Genomic DNA, 20,266 nt, shown 5'->3' on the forward strand with positions numbered 1-20,266 from the left:
CCAATGGAGGCTGGAGTATCCTGAGGATTCTCCTCTCGTCTCACAGGAAACAGTAGACTTATTTGGTTTGAAACATGTTGAGCCAGGAGGCGTCATGCGCCAGATCGCAGCTCTTACATACTATTCACAGACTGAGCTGGAGAGAGTGAATCAGAACAGGCTCCGGCACAGGCGCTCGCTCCTCCTGCCCACGGGAACAGTCTGACTCCGTGTACGGACAGGTTTTCACACATTCAAGCCGTCTCTCTCACAGATACAGAGACAGTTATCTGTCAGTCTCAGAGACTGGGAGGCTAATTAAAGGAGCAAGCTGTCGAGGGATGAGAAGGTAGACAGCCTACATGTGACCTGTAATATTCCTGTTGTGTTCTTTGATTATCTCCCATTTTTCCAGATAGATCTTTATTTTTAACTAGAGATCAAACTAAATGTGTGTTTTTCTTTTCCATCTTTAAACATTTGGTTGTTTTTAAAAAATGAACAAATCGGTGACAGATGACCCACAGCCAATCATATCCACAGTAGGAGTGAAATCCATGTTTACATTATACAACCACCTACAGCCATGTGCAGGGACGTTGTGTAAACAAATCAATACATAAGCTCACCTACATGGTATACAGGCATGCCAGGAGCAGGAGCAAGCTAACATATGAAACAAAGGATGGATAAAAAGAAAAAAAAACATGTCTGTTTTCCCTTCCCTGCAAACTTTTCATGTTTAGTGATTTAATGTGGTGGAAGTGTTAAAGGTTCTTTGTTTTTTTTTTCTTTGTTTTTTTTTTGCTCCAAAATTTAACATTTCACCATCTTTTAAATTGACTTTCCACTCTGCTGCATGAAATATAAAAGACTCAGTCAAGATTTTTTACCTAATGTTTTTATTCCTCTTAGGGTGTGAAAGAAAAAAAACAAAAACTTTTTAAAATAATAATGATGAAAAAAAATCAATAATTTTTCATTTTATGCTTTGTAAAACATGTGAAAATATTTTCACACGTTTTATTTTTATGTATGAAATAGATTTGTTTTTTCATGATGTCCCCCTCAGTGCTTACATGGTTAATTGTAATTTACTGCTTATTTAAAAACAAAATATTCAAAAATAATACAAAAAAACTATAACTTAGATGTTACTGTATATCACCTCATTGTTATCCCTCTAGTTTTTTTTTTCTTTCTAAGAATTGAAGGCCTGAAAGGATATATCAGCAGGGCTCCACAAGTGTGGATGTCTGGCAGTCATTTTGGATTTAGAAAAAAAAATTACTTGTAGTCACAACAACTGACCACTAAGAAGTGTGGCAGCAGAGAGCACTCCAGAGGCTGATACGCAGTTTCACAACAGAGACCACTGCATTTAGGAGGAAATGACTTTTAAATAGCTTTAACCAGCAGCTGAGCTCTTTAGAGAAATGTTCTTGATTTATACTTAATTCATGGCATTTACAAGCACATTTTTCACACCCCAGTTTTTTTTCTTATTATTTACAAGCAATTCAGGTGTTATTTGTTTCTTCTAATAACTTAAAATAAGACATTTTTCTGGACTTGTCAGGTGAACATATATTAAAGGGACTGTGAGGACTGTCCATTTGACGTCGATTACAGCGACACCTTTGACCAGAATTGTGTACACACTGTCCGAATGACACGTTTATTTTGAAAAACAAATGGATATCAGATCTTTTTTTAACTCTAGTTTTCTTTTTTCAAGACATCTTTTTACTAGATACAATGCAACAAAGTAATGTATTTATTAACAATTACATAGTGCTACGTAGTATTGAAGTGTGACAACAAGCGTACTTTGTCAGTTTGTACTGTAGCTTAGTAGCCAGCTATATGTAGTGCCCGTTGCTCTGAGGTGTGTCCATAACTTGTATCTCAGCTAATCCTGGTTATGTCCTGCCAGTCATCTACCAAACAGAGCTAACATAACCTCACTCTTCATTTTATTGATAGACTCTCAAGTTTGAACAGACCACTGCAGAATAACTGCTGACTGTGGGTTGGAATGAACATTAGCACAAACAGATTAGTCTGTGTTTTAGCCTTTAGCTTGGGCTGTATCACTCTCTCTACAGTTAAGCTTTCTTCTGCTCTACTTAAACTTCAAAGACTTTGGAGTGCTGTAAATCTATCTGACTCTGCTTGACCTGATCAGAAAGCTAAGAAGTAGCATTTACAAGTAGCCTACTTTGGCGATGATAATCTCATTATAAGTCATAGATTGCGATTAGGCATATATCTAGAAATGGGAGTTTTTCCAGATCACTTTGAAGTCCTCACAGTCCTTTTAAGTCTAATTAGACATAACCACTTCCTTAAATTTCAGTTTTTCTGCAGTGTAATATTACAAATCCTGAGAGAAATGTGAATACTTCACTGAGCGTCAGAGTGAGCAGCATTTCTTCTCTTGAAAACTAGGTCAAGGCAATCACATCAGCAGCATTCTCCTGCTGCTTTGGCTTTCACTCCAGTACCATCTTGATGTTGACATTTTAGCTACTTTGGTTTATGACTAATTGCTCATGTGGCAAATGGATAACACTGCCCCCTCACTTTGAATCCTTCAACATTTTCTCTCTGTTAAATTCATAAATTAAACTTATGAGAGCTGCTTATCAAATTTAAAATGAATGCTAGCTATAGAACAGCTCAGCTTTATCATCAAAATAGATTGAACCAACGTTAGTATAGGAATCTCTTTAAAGATACAGTTGTATCAGTTTAGTAGAACTTCATATAAAGGGTTTAAAGACAGAAAACAAACTTAAAAACCGTTTAATTCAACAAGGAAACACAAAGAGCACAACTTCAGTCCTTATTTAGACTCAGCTTTAACAGTGAAGCTGGAGTTGTCAGACTGTAAGTAGCTGCATAGCATCTAAATATGCTCGAACAAGCAATGAAAAACCAGTAATGTGTATATCTAACTGTTTATACGAACACTCAAATATACAAGAAAATTTCTATACATTGCATACGCAAAAGAAAGAGTAATACAATATACATATTCTATTAATCTGTGGATGATAGAATTAAAAATTAAAGCACCTGAAATGTGTTTTAGTGTGTAAATACATGTTATACCAGGTTTCTACATCAACGACATTAATTTACAGTAAGAAGAAGCCTGGGACAGTCTGACAGTCTTTATGCAAATGAAGAAACTACATAAGCTATTGAATAACACATATTCACAGTGACACAATGATGCATAACAAGGTATTCATCAAGTGTAGTTATGCTCCATCTCAGCGCCGGAGAAGCAGACATTTACATGACACATATTCAAAGAAAATAGAGCTTTTCTTCCCTTTCATGTGTCTGTTCTCGGGAGTATGTGCATAAAAAAAATACATTTTCTAAGGTGGTGATACATTTGTATTCCATCAATATCCATTACTCAACGGATGGTTGAGGTTTTCTATTTTGAGGTAAATCCACAATGACTGTGTAAGGTCCTGGAAAATTCCATACCAGGACACCCTTTTGTGATACTTTATCCATTAAACATCCTTCAATTAAATCAGCCAAAGGACTTCTGAAGAACTTGGGAGCTGTTGTTTAAGTGTGCAACTTTTACGCATTTATGAGTGTCTCTCATTTCATACAAGCATATTTGGGTTGTAAATCTAATCTCGGTAGTCGAGTTAATCCCATTTGATTCCTGTCTGTTTGGCGCAAATTGATAATTGAATCTGAAGTATTTGTTTTTTTTTTTTTTAAAAAGATGCTAATGAGAGGAGCTGTTTTAATTGCACTGCCTCGCCACCTTCTGGCGCAGAGTCTCCACACACTGTCGTGATTTACTTCTAGCGAGTCATGTGTTTGTTTTGGGATCAAATGGAGATTGAATCGAAACAAATTTTCTTTGTTAAAGACAACTTTTTACTGGATACAAGGTGAGGTATTTATTAGTACGGTTACGTAGCACTACAGTTTGAAACGTGACATCAAAGAAACGTTTTAGCAGCTGGCTATATGTTAGCGACATCAGCAGCCCGGTGCTCCGACGTATCTGTAGGCTAACGTGACAACAAGTAAACACTGTCAGTTTGTAAGTAGTTTATTAGATGTCTAAATTTAGCTCAGCTGGCTGCCCGGTGCTCTGAGACATGTCTGTAATGTTTAATGTCAGTGAATCCTGGTTATGTCCTGCCAGTCATCTACCAATCAGAGCTAACGTAACCTCACTCTTCATTTTATTGATAAACTCTCAAGTTTGAACAGACCACTGCAGAATAACTGCTGACTGTGGGTTGGAATGGACATTATCATAAACAGCTCAGCCCCTGTGTTGTAGAGTGATACAGTCCAAGCTAAAGGCTAATTAGCCTTTAGCTTGGACTGTATCGCTCTCCTGTGTAGCTTTCTTCTGCTCTTCTGTCCTTTTTCTGTCTGACAGTTAGGCTCCAGTGTCCACCATCACTACAAAAGTATTCACAAAAATCGTTTTCAGCAGAGAAAAACACAGATCTCTGTGTTTTATCTCTTCTATGGAGCCAAAATAGGGACAATAATATCATGCACAAAATAAAGTCTCACGAGCAGTGTACATGATTTCACACGCGTGGTATCTGACTGCCACAGGCAGATTTGAATCCGGCGAGCTCAAGAGGTTCTGCTCTCGCTCGCAGAGAAGAAGCTCTACTTTCTCGGGGGGTTGTATCTGCGCTTGCGGTGCACACACTACGCGCGTGCAAGAAGCAGCTTCCACTTGCTTGTGGAGTGCTCTCTGCTCGCGCGGAGCAACAGTTTTGACACTTTGGAGACGGAGCCCCTGCTCTTTGATTAATTCAAATTAATATATGAATACAAAACTATATAAACAAATGAATAAAATGAATAATAAATATATCAATAATACTCTGACTTTTCTCCTCGGTATCCTGTATGTGAAACTGCCCTACCTGGCAACCCTGGTCTTCCTGAGAGCTGTCAATCAAAGATCAGTGGCTCCACCTACGAAGTGTCAAAACTGTTACTCCGCGCAAGCAGAGAGCACTCCTCAAGCAAGTGGAAGCTGCTTCTTCTGCGCCTGTAGGGTGTGCACCCTGAGCGCAGAAACAACCCTTGAGCAAGCAAAGCTTCTCCTCTGCGAGCGAGGGCAGAACCTCTTGAGCTCGCATGATTCAAATATGTGCGGGGTAGTCAAATACTGCGCGTGTTAAATCATGTACACCACTGGTGAGAAGTTATTGTATATATTGTCATAGAGACCTAGATGTTTTGTAAATCAATCTGATCCTGGTAGACCCGAACTGGAAGCTAAGAAGTAGCAATTTAAAATAACCTGTAACCAGCAATATCGGCGATGACAATCTTATTTTAAAGTGTGGATTACAATCAGGCATATATCTAGAAGGGAGACTTTTTCAAGATCACTTTTTAACTCCTCACAGCCTCTTTAAGTAAAGGCTATTCCTCTCTTTGGGCTTCATATCTGCCCCTCTAGTGCCCCTGTAGAAGCTTTACATGATTGACAGCTCAAAAACAACCCATAATGCAGTTTGGAGATCCTTATGCAATGACCTAACTATTTTTACAAGTCTCGTCAAGATCTCTTGCTTTTTTTAATTTCTTATTTTTTTCATTTTATTATTTAATTAGGGCAGAGCATTTTGATCAGTTTACAGACAGATTCAGAGATTTCAACAACATATGAAGAGGTTTGAAAATCTGCACACGTTTCGTACGAACAACCAGCATTGTTACTTCATCCATGTTTAACATGCAGGACGCCTGCTTTTTAACATATCTGCACTCAGAATTAAAGACAGTTTGTCTTTCTAAATTAAATTTCATCATTTTAATTTGCTCTCCAAAAGACCAGACTTACTGTACAAACTGAAACAACAAATAACTGAAGTTGTAATCACTCACTCATGCCCACTTCTCTCTATCTCTGACAGGTAGTTGGGCGAGAAATGTGAAAATTTATCACAACACAGAAATCTTGGCTTCTCAGCTCAACTACCAAATCAAAAAGTAAAAAGTATTTTTCCAAGTAACAAGAATTTAAGCCAATTAAACTCTCTCAGTACATGGACACAAGCACTGTGTGACAGATATTTGTTTGTGTTGATGTGTTACATAATATTGAAGAGAAATGTTGAGATTTTAAGTAATAAAAAATAAGAGGCACTGTTTGTTCTCCTCACAAATACCACGGAGCCATCACTCCAAACAACTCAGAGATGTGATTACAGGCTTCAGCTGAGAAGTTGTCTCATATTAGGGGCTGCACGTGCTGCTGCTGCTGCTGCTGCTGATGATGATGATGATGATCGTTATGAAGCACAGGCTTTGTTTTGTGATATAAATAATTTCTTTTCTATGAAGTGTACAGACAGTTTTTAAGTTTTCCATCCTACACATTAAATCCTCATGTCTTGATTTCTGTAAATCACTTCTTTGTTCTCAGATTTTCTTTTTACTAGAGCTACCCGATGCTTTGCCAGCCTGGAGGAGGCTTGGGTATCCAATCTGAAAGTCCAAGATTTGTTGTTTCTATAAGGCACGTGCATTGTGTTTCCACTTCATCAGTTTCTGAAAGCATCATAAATCTTTCAGTGTCAGTGCGAGTTTTGCAGTCCAGGTAAAGTTTTTCTGGTACATTTGGACCTCCTGTGTCAGCGTAACATAATGTCACACGATATGACAACTGCTCTAAAGTTGGGCTAAGCTTCTTCATCAGGAAAATAACACAGTTAGGAGGTAAATATGTCTGTTATGACATTTACTGCAACATGGTGCAAATATGAGGAACTGCTCTGTCTTTGTTGTGCTTCATAAAAACACCACAGTTCTAGTTACGTCACATTCAGATACTAAATCTGCTGTTTTTTGGGGGTTTCTAAAAAGTCAATGAATCCCAGTTACAAATATTTCTGATATATTTCTGTTGGATACCAGTTCAGAGAGCCCCCCTCACCCTGAGGAGTCAAGGAGTCCCCATGGAGCAGGAGCTCTGTTCACTTTAGAGATGAAGGGATAACATTTCATATTCTAATATGCTTTTGAAAAAAATCACAGGTAGAGGTTTACTTTAAGAATCTAGATGACCAAACAGTAAGGGCAGGATAACTTTTCTTCTTCTTCTTGTAGTGCTCATGATTCTTTTCCTCTCTGAAAGTCATGGAATCGTACAGTGGCTGATTGGTGTCAGACAATTTGCAAGCGGAACATCACAATGGAAGTAACAGAGGTTTAAAGAGGTCAGCTTTAATGGTTTTCTTACAGATTACCCCAACAGACACAATATTCTATTTCAACTTCAGCTATGATAAAAATAGCTGTAATGCTAACGTTTTAGCATGACTTATTCTTCAAGCTAAATATAAGATAAAACATTATCTGTAGATATTTTAGAAATAAAAGTACCATGAAGGATTTCTCAAGGTGAGATCCCTACAATCATTACTATGGCTTAAGTTAGGAAAAAAAAACAATATTTCATGCACTCTCTCAGCTTTTCTGTGTCTGTATATATCTTTGGTTTTTCTGACCGACCATTATCCCAACAAACACTATATGGCTCGTGCACACTGTAAGTCAGTGGGAAGTAACATGGTCACAATGGCCGCCATCTTGGGACAGGGCTACTCAATCACCCATAACATTAAAGTCAATGGAGCATGGACTTTGAAATAACTGTAGACTGCTCAACTTTTAACTGATTTTTAAATGGCTTGGCTTGTTTTAAATTTTAGAGATGTAGTTATTTTACTGCATACTTAAAAATACTAAAAACCATTAAATTTGATATAAAAATTACATTAAGTAAATAGGTAGCCGCGTTAATAAGGTTTGTAATAAACCAAGTGGTTTGTAAATCTGTCAAGAATTTGGCGAGTTACAAGTGTTTAAGTGAGTAAAGCATCCACTTTACCTCTGACTACAGTTCAACGCACCAGAGCAGTCCCCTGTCCTAAGATGGTGACGATGCTGCCCACTCCACCTTAAGACATCTAGTATTCTTATATATATCAATGAGAAAAACACTTGAGTTGACCTCTTTTAACAACTGCTATGGCTGAACTTTTGTTGTGTAGTAGTGCTTGTATTCATAGTATGCGAATCGTCTGACAGCTCCTGGCCACCATACAATCTGAATCGAAATCAGTAGATTTAAATCGGTACCCAACCCTGATTTGGACAGGACTCAGATCTTCAAATTTAAGATTGATTATTGATTCAGATCAGTAAATAGCTACACCCCAGAAGCTCATACATAATACTGCGTTTAACCTACATCATATCAGGCTTCATACACATGTTGCATAAGACACTGACTGAATCATTCTATCCATTTATGTAAGCATCTCAAAATGCCTTTCTGAAATATGGATTTTTCTGAAGTGCCAAATCTGCCATATGTGTGCAGGATGTCTGGCATACAGTTTTACTGTATGAAATCACACCGTATGCTGACGATACATCATCAACTGTGACGAATCAGAGACTTTTGCATCTTTGATGTTCAACAGATACATTAACTTAAGCTCATACATCAGGTCCCTTTTTCCTTTCTTAATGCTGATGGTTTTTTCTTTCCCGAAATACACAACTATATTCTGTGAGGTTAGAAAACACAGTAGTTTTATTGCCATATGAGATGTGCTATTCTCATCTGGCAGACAGTAAAACAGCAGGTACACAGCCATCTTTTTTCCCTTCAACATGCATGCAGGTTCATGTGCCTGTGTTTCCCTCTCTCCTCTGTTGTGTTTCTTTTTTTTCTGGGTGCTTCCTGTGGAGACTCAGGAGCGTGATCACACCACCGTGAGCAAACAACCCTGACACAGGGGAAGTGACATCTGCCACATCGCACTGCCAACACTGATCCCGTCCTTCAAAGGTTGACGGATGAATCGACGCTGTGTGAAAGGCCGCAGGAAAAGCCAGGGAGATTTGAGAGGAAGAAATGATAGTGGAGAAAGTTTGAGGATTATGACTATTGGTTAAAGCTGATTTTTTTATTTGAGTTGGAATGTAGGACAAAAAAATAACATAATAGGCCTCAATAAATCAGTCATTATACCATTTATCACAGCCAGGCATCAAACCAAGCGTCTCATTCTCAACTTTATCCCCTGTCCCCGTCTCGCACCCTCTCCCCCGACAGTTCGCAGCACCCACACATGTCTGGGAATGTGACTGTTATGTGTAGCACTGGCTAGACTGCAGCCATGTGCCTCAGTGCTCTAGATACCCAGACAGGCAGATGGCAATAATGACACATTTCATTTTATAAGAGTTAATATAAATGCAGACAGAGAGCCAGACCGCACTCTATACGATTACCAGCTGACGTCTTAGTATTGTCCGGGCACAGGGACCAGAATCTCAACACCTGAAGGAGTCAGGTTGTCCTGAAGAGAAAAGGTGACGCTGGAAATGAAAGAGCAGGAAGAAGAAAAAGGCAAAAAAGGGGGTTTGCAAAAACATGTCAGACTGAGAAAGAGGCACAAGAAACCAGGGGGAGATAAAGAGAAATAATTAGAGGAACAATTGGACAGATTGGAGCACAGAAGGCAGAGATGGATTATGCATGGCAGAGATGAGGGAGCTTTTGCTGGGGGAGTGCTTTCTAAAATCTCTACAGCTCAGAGTCTGCACTGAGGAAATGTTCTGCTGCATTATAAACCTCCTCACATCAAATCTTTGAGCTTTAATATCACCAAAATGACATTTAAAGTGATCTGTGTTAGTGCTTACGACTCTGGTTTGTATAATTATGCCCCTACATCCAAATCTTCTCTTAGTGTCTTCAGATTAATTATATTTACATGCCATAACTGAGGCTCCATCTTTCCTTGGGCAGTGTTGCCCTCTGCTGGTGCTGTAAGCTACGTTGCATAATAAATATTTGCCTTTTCTTTTGCTGCAGTGCCAGCCATTTTATATAACAAATACTGTTATGTAACAGGAAGTGCCAGAACAGTATAGCCCCACATTTTTCTTTAATTTACAAGAATTTAGCGTCCTCAAATGTAGAAGTAAGGAGCAGCACCGTGGCATCAGATTCACTCACTGCAGCCCTTCTCCACCACCAAGTGGACACTCAGCCCTCCATTCTCCTTCAGCTGGGCCTCCTCTTGGCCGCCACTCCGCTGACAGCACTGAGCTTCCTCTGAGGCCTTTAATCGTCTCTGGTAGCGCTGATTTTCCTCGGGGTAGGAGACCACAGACAGAGGCAGTCTGCAGATGGCTTGGATCTCAGAGGAAATGAGGAGGAAGATGAGAGTCGACAGGCAGAAAGGCCACGTGCAGGCCGGTAATGCGAGCTGAAAGAGGATGTCAAAGGAGAGGGGAGCGTGACATGTGATCTGTGAGACGTCTGGGTGTTCTGATGACGTTGAGGAGTTTGGATCAAAGTTTCTGACTCACCACGGACATCAGTTTAGAGATCGCTGCCGTCATGTATGCACAGAAGAAAGCTGGAAGACACATTTTACAGTTTCAATACCACATGATTACAGTAAAAGAGGGTGTCAATCATTATGTTTCACAGTCTTACCACATGTAACAGCCAGCACATGGGTTTGCCAGGTTAAGACATAAAAGACACCTCCAATGGCAATGCAGGAAAGAGCACTGTTATATCCCCACAGCCCAGAATAGATGTCTGTATGAGGCGCTGCCAGAGCAAGTCCTGCAACACACACAAGAGGAGAGCTCAAAATTCACCATAAGACTCATGATTTCAGAGGCAAAAATACCATATTTTTTAAAACTGGGTCATCCTTTAGCATTATGTTAGAAAGAAATGTGCAAATGTTCATTCACAATAAAGCTATGGTTCTCTTTGAAGAGCTTATTGGAGCCATATTTCCATATCTCTGTGCAAATGAGAGTCTTTTCACCAGACAGCACGCCAACAGCTGAGCCCATCATGGCGTGGAAACAGATCACTGGTGAGGAAAGCAGCAGGGCCAGGAGAATGAGCCCGCCTGTCCAAGGACTGTCGCAGCCGTACACCTGGCCAACACCAACTGGCACTGACAGCAGGAGCTGCAGAGACTGCATTTTACTTACAACCCAAACAAAAAGCACAAATTATCACAACATATGTGCTGTATCACCAGCATCATAAGCTAGATTGTGCCAAACATTCCTTTTTTGTACCTGAGAGACATTGAGGCTGTGGATTGGGTCGTGAGAGGGATGCAGAAGGTGCTTTGGCTCGATGTTCACCTGAAATTACACAGATGTGAGTTTGATTCACAGATTCATCCTGAAATGTGTAGCAGGGCTGTTCTGTACCTCTGGGAAATAGGGGTGGTTGGCTCCTGTTGCTGCAACATGCACACACACCAAAATGTTGAAGGGTAGGGTGAATATTGGGAGGTCCCATTTACTGGAAACCGAGGACAAAGCACTGGAGACCACGGGGCTGTAAACAGGAGCAGGAAATGGATCACTGATTGCGAGGAAAGGCAAAGCATTATGGGGAAGCTATTGACCTGCCTCTATGGACAAGAGGACATTATGGCCCTGTCTGGTTTGCAGGGGTGTGCAGGGGGCACTCAAACCCACCATGGACCAGCTGTTAAAAACAGATTCTTAAGTTCCCACTTGAGGGCCAAAACGCATGCTCAAGTGCCCTCTTAAGAGCTAAAAGATGGCCAAGGGGAGCCTCTTAGGGACCAAATAGAGCAAAGGTGCCCTCTTGGGAGTAAGGATGCGCACTACAGTGGCCACTTGGGAGTGAAAAAAAAAAAATACTAAAGTGTCCTTTTAGGAGCCAAAACATGTACCAAAGTGGCCTCTTGAGAGCCAAAAAACGTGGCCTCTTGGGAGCCAAAACACTTATTTAAGTGGCCTCTTGGTAGAGGTAAGATCGGGCCTTAAAAATCCAGCCCGACCCGACCCAGGCCCGCAGTATTAAAGCCCGACCTGGCCCAAGCCCGATCAATTAACTTGATTTGCAGGCCTGAGTCCGAAACAAACCCGAAATTTTATATCGCAAGTTTTTAATGTTAAAATAATCAACATATTTTTATGCACATTATAAATGCATTTACACTGTGAAATAACGCCGGAAAAGTTTGTTAAAGATACTTCTGTGTGTGATATTGTGCTCACATGGACGCGCCTCTCTGACAAGGAGAGGAACATCAGCAGGAACAGGTCTCTGGGCTTCATTAGATCACAAGGAAAGGCATCTGAGATACACGGGGTAAAGCCTCCAGAGCGCAGCAGGTTCACTATAGTCTTCTTTACGAAAGGGGGAAACAAACAGACTTTAAAAATCCTCCGCTGGAGACTGCGTGCACGGATGAATCCATTCATACATGTTTCTGGACCAGCTGCTGTTTGCAGAAGTCAGACCTGCTGAGGCATGCTCTGGCTCTGCGCTGTCTGCTGCTCCTATTTAGTAGTTAAATAGCAATTACCATACAGCACCTTCTCAGTTTTATCCAAATAATTTATTTTATAACAAGTATTCCTTTAGTTTAATATCCATACATTGTTTTAAGATACAATACATAATGTATAAAATATAAAGTTATTTTAAAAAAATTGTGAGAGAGAAGGCCAGCCCGACCCGACCCGACCCCAAGATAATTATTGACATTTTGGTCCCGACCCGACCCGTATTTCAGGCGGCTCGGGTTCGGGCTCGGGCTCAGGCTTAAGATCTTATCTCTACCTCTTGGGAGCCAAAACACATACTTAGGTTTCCTCTTGGGAGCCAAAAACATGTACTTAAGTGCCCTCTTGGGAGCAAGGATGTGCACTACAGTAGCCACTTGGGAGTCGAAAAAAAATAAATTCTGAAGTGTCCTTTTGGGAGCCAAACCATGTACTAAAGTGGCCTCTTGAGAGCCAAAAAACATACTTAAGTGGTCTCTTGGGAGCCAAAACACGTACTTATGTGGCCTCTTGGGAGCCAAAACACGTACTCAAGTTTCCTCTTGGGAGCCAAAAACATGTACTCAAGTGCCCTCTTGGGAGCAAGGATGCGCACCACAGTAGCCACTTGGGGGTCAAAAAAAAAAAAGGAGAAAAAAAAAGGAAACCCCCCCCCCCCAAAAAAAAACTAAAGTGTCCTTTTAGATGCCAAAACATGTACTAAAGTGGCCTCTTGAGAGCCAAAAAACATACTTAAGTGGCCTCTTGGAAGCCAAAAACATGTGGCCATTTGAGAGCCAAATCTTGTGCACTAAATTGCCCTCATGGGAGCCAAAAAGGTGCTAAATGCCCTCATGAGAGCCAAAACATGCCCTCAAGGGTGCCCTTGGAGACCAAAAGAAAGCTGAAGTGCTTTCTTGGGAGCCAAAACTCATGATAAAGTGTTCTCTTGGGTGCCAAAATCTGTGCACTAGAATGCCTGCTGGGGAGCCAAAGCCAAGCTCAAGTGCCCAATTGAGAGCCAAAAATGTCATCAAGTGTCATTTTGGGAGCAAATAGCATGCTTAGGTGCTCTCTCTTAGAAGCTTAAATGGGCACTGAAGTACCTCCTTGGTTGCCAAAATGTGCACTAAACTGCCCCCTTGTTATTTAAAGCACGGTACATTACCCTTCTCACCAGCCCAAAACCTGCTGTACATGCCTTTTTTCTGCCCCAGCCCTTCAAAAAGTCTGTGCACGCCACTGCTGGATCATTAATGTTTGAATTTAGGATGGGCCCTCCTGTAAAACAAACTATGCAGCACTTCTGCTGACATTCTACTAAGTATTTCCAGTCATAACTGTTTGCAGACAACGTTGTTTTGGTCCATTTGCTCAGGTTTTGTGGGTGAAAAAGCACCCTCCCATGATCCAGGCCCTCAGAAACAGAAGTATAAAGAATGGAAAAACTGTTTGTGTTTCTGCTCCAACTTCAGCTCCAAATGGCTTTCACAACATGCTGTTCCTTTTGTCCCTCATGAAGAGTGTGCCATTAAATTAATTAGAAGAGATTAAGCTAACTCTTACCACAGCATGGACATGAAGATATTTGGTAGTAAGAGCCACCAGTACCAGCTTCCTTTGGCGGAGAAAACTGCCATCAGCATGCCAACCAATGTTCCGTTGTAGCCATACAAACCCGCTGATATGGCCTCCCTGATGTGAATGTGACAGATGTAGCCAGCGTGAGAGCAAAACATATTAAATTGGAACAAACTGAAAATTGCTCGGTCTGAAAGCTAAAGAAAGAGAAGCCCCAGGGGACATAAGTGGGCGAGACAGGGCTAATGGTTTCGAGGTAGGAGGAAAATGTTTTCATTTTCTATGAAGAAGTCAAATCAGGAGAGGAAGACGCTGCTAGACCTGTTTTGTCCCAGTAACATGGCAGACACGGTGGAGATAAGGGTCCCCAGAAGACCATTCAGAGCCCACCAGGGGTCCTGCAGGAAGAGGCCTGCTGTAACGAGGAGCCCACTGACAGGGTTGTTGACAAACATGACCTGGGCCACCCCTCGAAAAACCCAGTCCAGCAGCTGGATAACAAATACCTGTCCTGAAGAATGATTAGAAAACATGAAGTTTGATTAGCTGTCGTCATGAAACGCTGACTCTGACCAACAGTTTGAGCAAAGATGAATCTTAACTGACGTGAATTAAAGAATAAGACACAACCTACTTTTTACCGATTCTCTGCAGAGTTTCATGTCCCCTGTGAAAAGCTGGACAGCTCGGAGGAAAAAAGAGCGCCCTGGGCCCTCTTCATGTGGAGGCTTGTTGTCATCCATACTGTAATTAAACAGTATTAAACTCATTTTAGTTGGTTAGTGTAATTCTAGGGAGAATTCTAAAAAAAACTTTTAGCCAAGCTGTTGTTAGCAGCACTGACTGGCTCTGTGTTTCTTGGCCAAACTCTCTAAATCCCTGAATCTTCATTGCGTTATTGTAATTACTGTATCCCTGCCAGATGGGGCGCTGTAGCTCACCTTAAAGCTGCAAAGCGCATTAATGAAAAAGAATGGTTACTGCATGTGATGGCTATAGACCAAGATTACATTCCTGACATTTGCATGGAGGTGAAGTAACAACAAGCGGCAAGCTGCTGCGTCACAGAAGCATGGCAGAATAATTTAGAGCAGCACCTCTTTCTCATGCTGGTTAACAAGTAATTCTCTTAAAGAGGGGGTTGTGTTTCTTTCAGTCTTGTCTCTATTCTGTCCCTCTGGTGCCCCTGTAGTGTCTTTCATGCTACAGCTAAAAAAGAAAAAGAAAACCTCTTTTTCTCTATACTTGGTATAAAAATGTTCATGCAGGACACAGAGGTCATACGTCCAGCTGCTATCAGCTGACCGGCTGATAAATGAATCTCTATTGCTTACCCCACTCAACTAATCACAGCATGTGTACAGTGATAAGGCAGAATATATAAACATGTCTCCACTCTCACCTATCCCTGCTACGCTTATGCTAACCACACTGAGCTGCTGTCTTGAAGTATCGCCTCCTCCACCCCAGTTAGGGTTGCCACCTTGAAGGCACAAAAATAAAGGACACCCCCAGCAGGGAAGAGGGGGGATCCTGGCCCAACAACCAATGGCCTAATAGTAGAGTGGGGCACCAATTGTGGTAATGTATTAGTTAAAGTTTTGGATTGCAAATTGTGCTAACATGACTTTTCATGTCCGTAAGTAAGAATTTGAAAGTATTTTTTTTTAAATGTTTTCCTTCCTGACGGTCCGGTTGTTATTTGCTCTAAAATCATGAGTAGTACAGGTTTTCAATAATGTATCGAGTGTTCTTCATGTTGTATTGTCTCTATTCTTTATGTATTGATGAGAAATAACCAATCAGAGAAAATATATTTAAGAAGGCACCATGACAGCTTAAAAATAATTTAGGCCTTTTTTAAAATATCCTACTGTTGGTTTATTAGTAAGATTAACTTTTACAAAATTAATCATATTTTGTTAGTGATCAATAAAATCACTGTATCTGTAGATGCTTCAGGTATGAAGAACTGTGATACTGCCATTTGTTGCAGTAATATTGCTCTCCAGCCACATGTTGTCGTTCATAGAAAGCACTCGGCAACAGATTTTGCCGTGTCTTTGAATTTGTCGCACCAACACTGTCAAGCCATACATTTGAGCTTTCACACTGAAGTCTGTTTTTGCATCCTTTGCTTTTCAATGGGGCACGGGGCAGAGTACCAGATTCAGCCACAGACATGTCTACTTCTGGTGTCCTATGACTTTCTCTCACTAATGTAATGATGAGCACTTATTCCACGCTTCAAATCAGCCAACCAACTGTTGCTATTAGTGGGTAGAAGCGAGCTCATGGTGAATTCAGGCAGAATGGTGCTGTATTCAAGGCAAACTGGAAATACGGCACAAGTCGCATCTTGTATTAATTCAAAATGGGATGCAACGTTTAAGTGTGAAATACGGGAGGATTCTGTATTTTGTGAGACGGTTGGCAACCCTAACCCCAGCCTCCTACTACGAAGTCTCCATGTTAGTATCCTATTCGCTAGGCGCTACCCAAGTAGCTGCCTGTTGCAGCAGCTCTCTTGTCTTTGTCCGTTTCTTGTAATTTTTTCGTCTCTTTTTCGTAATCTTTGTATTTGGAGTGGATCATCACTTTGTATGGTTCATTGTCGGTCACGGACACCAAACTTTTTGTGGCTTCGGCGATATTTTTCACTACTTTTCTCCTGTGTTTGTCTGGAGACCCTACATGTAACCATGGCTGCATTGTTTACATGCGAAATTAGCTGTTAGCAGCCTGTAGCATGTCAATGCTAACTAGTGTAGGGCTTGATGATTTCCCTCGAGCTGAGGAGGAAGCGGTGAGGACGACGTGCTGGTTCTCGGATGTGAGCTGGGAGGTGACGACGTGGACCTGTCCTTCCATCCATCGTTGTTGGGAACGTGGGATCTCGCTCCGGGGGATGGATGAGCTAGCTGTGCTAATCCAGCGGCATCTTGCTGTTTACGGACGTGGCTGACGGAGCAGACATCGGACGCTGGCGACACATCGGAGGAGCTTCGCCTGCTGTGAGCAGACAGGATCCAGGAGACAGAGACTGAACAGACTGCTGGGGAGGCTCAGTCCTGGACCCTGTGGAGGTGGAGGCTGGCTGGGCTGGAGAGTGGTGGACAAGTGGTGGACGGGATGTCGTCATCTAATTTCTTATGGACATTTTTGCACTTTCTATACTCTTTCTTACTTTTGTTTTCTTAAATGCTGCGGTGACTCCTGAATTTCCCCTCGGGGATAAATAAAGTATTTTCTATTCTATTCTATTCTATTCTATTCAGCATAGTCAGTCATATAAATGTATAGTATGTATGTCTGTAACCCCAAATATGACTGTTTTTCCATTTGGTAATGAATAGTTTTAAATTTATGATGAGAGTGTGCGTGGCTGAACCCTTATTTCAGTCTCTGTCTGAAACACTTTGTTTAGCTGCTGTCTCTTTAAGGCTCCTGCTGCACATACCCCCTTCCCTCTGATTGGCCAGCCTTCTAGAAGCCTGTAGTGGGCAGAGCTATGGGCAGACCTTAGTGTTTAAGGCCCCACCCCTCCAAAGTGTCATGAAACAGGAGATCCTTACATGATGACCTCATCACTTCAGCAAGTCTTGTGAAGATTTGATGATGATCTCATGAAGGTCTCGTGTAATTTGAGACACCTCATCTGAGTCATACGAAATTCATACTTCAACAGTTCACATATTTAAAAGTACATCCAAAAATCTCATGTATTTCTTCCAGCAAACCTGACCTCAAGAATTGATTGGAAGCTGCTAACATCAACCAATGGTAAACTTGGTAAACTTAACCAACACTTAAACACAGCCTCACTGAAGCACTGACACGGTGTTACACTCTTTCATTTTCTTGTTAATCTTTCTGATTGATGTCTAGCACAGTCCAATAAGAGTTTTAAGACGCAGCAGCTCCTTAAAAATATGTCACATTAACAAAAATAGACAGGTCAAAAGAAGGCTAAAGTGCAATCATGCTGTTAGCTTAAAACTGCAGCTGTGAGTAACTGGCAGTTATAGTGGAAAGATGGATGAGTAAAGCCAAAAAATGAGGAGAACTAGTTAAGAAGAGAGTGATGCACAAAGAAGGGAAAGTCTTTAGGAGCTGGTCAGTAAGTGTAAAATGGAAAAGAATAAGAAATGTGAATGACAGGTGGTACATATTTAGTTTTTCTCTATAGATGGTGACATTTTAACATCCACCTTTCCCCTTCCACTCACATATTTCACACCAGTTGTCACCTCAGAGCTCACAAATTAGATCAGCGTGAACCTGATTCCCTTCTGCTCCCTGAGGTGGAAAACATTGCCTCCACTGTGTGAGCTAAAATCTGAACCCTACCGTCACTTTGCCTCATCATTTGTCTTTTTATTTTTATACTTTTTTTTTTCCTCATAGCAGCGATCAAAGCAGATTTCCCAAAGAGCTTCCCACTGTTAGCGTCAACATCCCCAGCCCCACTTCTCTGCTTGAAAGCCTGGCTGTGTTTGTGTTGTTCGGTGAGCGCTGCACCTCTTGATCTCCCAGCTCTGTTGGTAGCCCCCCCCTTCTTTTTTTTTTTACTTCATAAGAATCAACAAAACTGAAAGCGACTGATCTGAATCCTGCAGAAAGTTTTGGGGATTGAAGGTGTGAACAAACAATGAATAACCTGTGGTATAAAGTGTTATCTAACTACGTGTGTGCTTAGAGCCCGTTCAAAGCATGACGCTGTTATCTCCAAACCCTCGTATTGTTTTGCCTTTGAAAATCTGGATCACTTGATTACTGTTGTTTTGTTTTCTCAGTTGGAGCATTTTTAGGAGGCCCCTGGGAGTTTCTTTTGTCTGACGGTGTTGACGATAATCGTCTGCCTCTATGCAAATCAAGGGTTTCAAAACATAGCAAAACTCTGGGTGCAAGGCTGATTCTCCCACAATATTAAACAACAAGCTTCCCATGAAATAGAGACATTATAATAAATATAGACTGAATGCAAAGCAGGGTCAAGAGAAAGGTGGAAGATTTAGTGGATTTTTACCCTTAAATATCAGAGGGGAGCAGATATTTGCTACATCTTCATATATAATCTCACATTTTGCTAAGTTAAGCCTCACTGCAGCTGCCTTTATCTTTAGAAATGAATCATTTAACTCCTCACAGCATGAATGATAAAACAGGTATTAATCTTACCTCTCAGGGTTGGAGCTCTTTCAATTACCTGACTGCATGCATACCTAATCAAACACCCAGCTATAAAGGAATCTACATGGCGTTGTTCAGCCTCTTCCTAAAGCCCAAAAACTCCCCTCATTGTCTCTTTTCCGGAGGACCTGCCTGGAGCAAAGACCAAAGTCTGTCTCTATTCATGTCAGCTAATCAGGTAGAGGAATGTGCTTATTAGGGAAAGTATTTCCTGCTCAAGCAGAACAGTACCTTTTGTTTCTGGAGCCGCTTGCGAGCCAGAAGAATATGTGCCAATTTCTCAGGGAGGGAAGGTTATTTTAGTATTCAAGCAATCAGTGGGTTACATAACAGTCGCATCAAAACCAGGGAAAGGTAACGAAGAGAAATACCACCCTCACAGTCACTGTGATAATCAGCACCAACAGGGGATTCAGTATATGGTAAAGCCCTTTATTGAACCAGGTTCATGACTACATCGATATGAAGTGATCAATATCTCAAGGACAAAATATGGAAAGAGAAAACAAAGCTACTGTGAGCTTTAAGTTAATCATCTACAGTAAGTGAGACGAGGCACAGTCTGTTTGACTTCTCCCAAAAAAAGGAGTAAAAGTATAAAAAAATAAAAACTGTGCGTGATCAAAAAGTAGAAAACATTGGGACAAGGCTCTGGTCCCTTCATTTATTTTTCAAAGTACTTTTAAAACCAGGGAGCTACAAAACTTTAATATGCAAAGGTAGATGAGCTGCTGTTCCTACACTACAAATGCTAAAACCTAAGCAAGTGTTTGTCTTTTTTTTAAGTATATCATATTAGACTTAATATGTATCACATTCACACACTGCAAAAAACTACAATCTGGTTAAGTGTTTTTGTCTTATTTTCAGTAGAAAATGTCTTTTTAGACTTAATATGAGCCACACTCACCTGACCAGTCCAGAAAAATGTCTTGTTTAAAGTCATTTTAAAACAAAAATGAGGTCTATATTGCTATCAGAGTAAAAAAAAAACAAAAAAAAAATGCCAATGGACCAAGAGAAAAGCTGAGGTTTAAAACATTATTCTACTTCCAAGCATTTTTTTCTTGTTCCAGTGGCAGATTTTTTTTACTTGTTAAAAACAATTCAGACCTCATTTTAG

General features: G+C 40.9%; 1 protein-coding gene across 1 annotated transcript; it reads right to left on the reverse strand.

Annotated features, from left to right (window-relative positions):
• Positions 1–8,532: 8,532 nt before the first annotated feature.
• Positions 8,533–19,201, reverse strand: LOC141805498 (urea transporter 2-like). The gene is made up of 10 exons (XM_074690588.1): positions 19,132–19,201; positions 14,585–14,694; positions 14,272–14,461; positions 13,936–14,064; positions 11,278–11,407; positions 11,140–11,208; positions 10,878–11,025; positions 10,532–10,666; positions 10,402–10,451; positions 8,533–10,298 (listed from the first exon to the last, which is right to left on the reverse strand). The coding sequence occupies exons 2-10, from the start codon at positions 14,691–14,693 to the stop codon at positions 10,038–10,040; spliced, it is 1,221 nt and encodes a 406-aa protein (XP_074546689.1). The 5' UTR covers position 14,694; positions 19,132–19,201; the 3' UTR covers positions 8,533–10,037.
• Between the last annotated feature and the right edge of the window lie 1,065 nt (positions 19,202–20,266).

The sequence above is a fragment of the Halichoeres trimaculatus genome, unplaced genomic scaffold (assembly GCF_033239565.1).
Source record: "Halichoeres trimaculatus isolate MK-OKI-2021-1 unplaced genomic scaffold, fHalTri1.1 fHalTri1_scaffold_16, whole genome shotgun sequence".
Taxonomy (NCBI): domain Eukaryota; kingdom Metazoa; phylum Chordata; class Actinopteri; order Labriformes; family Labridae; genus Halichoeres; species Halichoeres trimaculatus.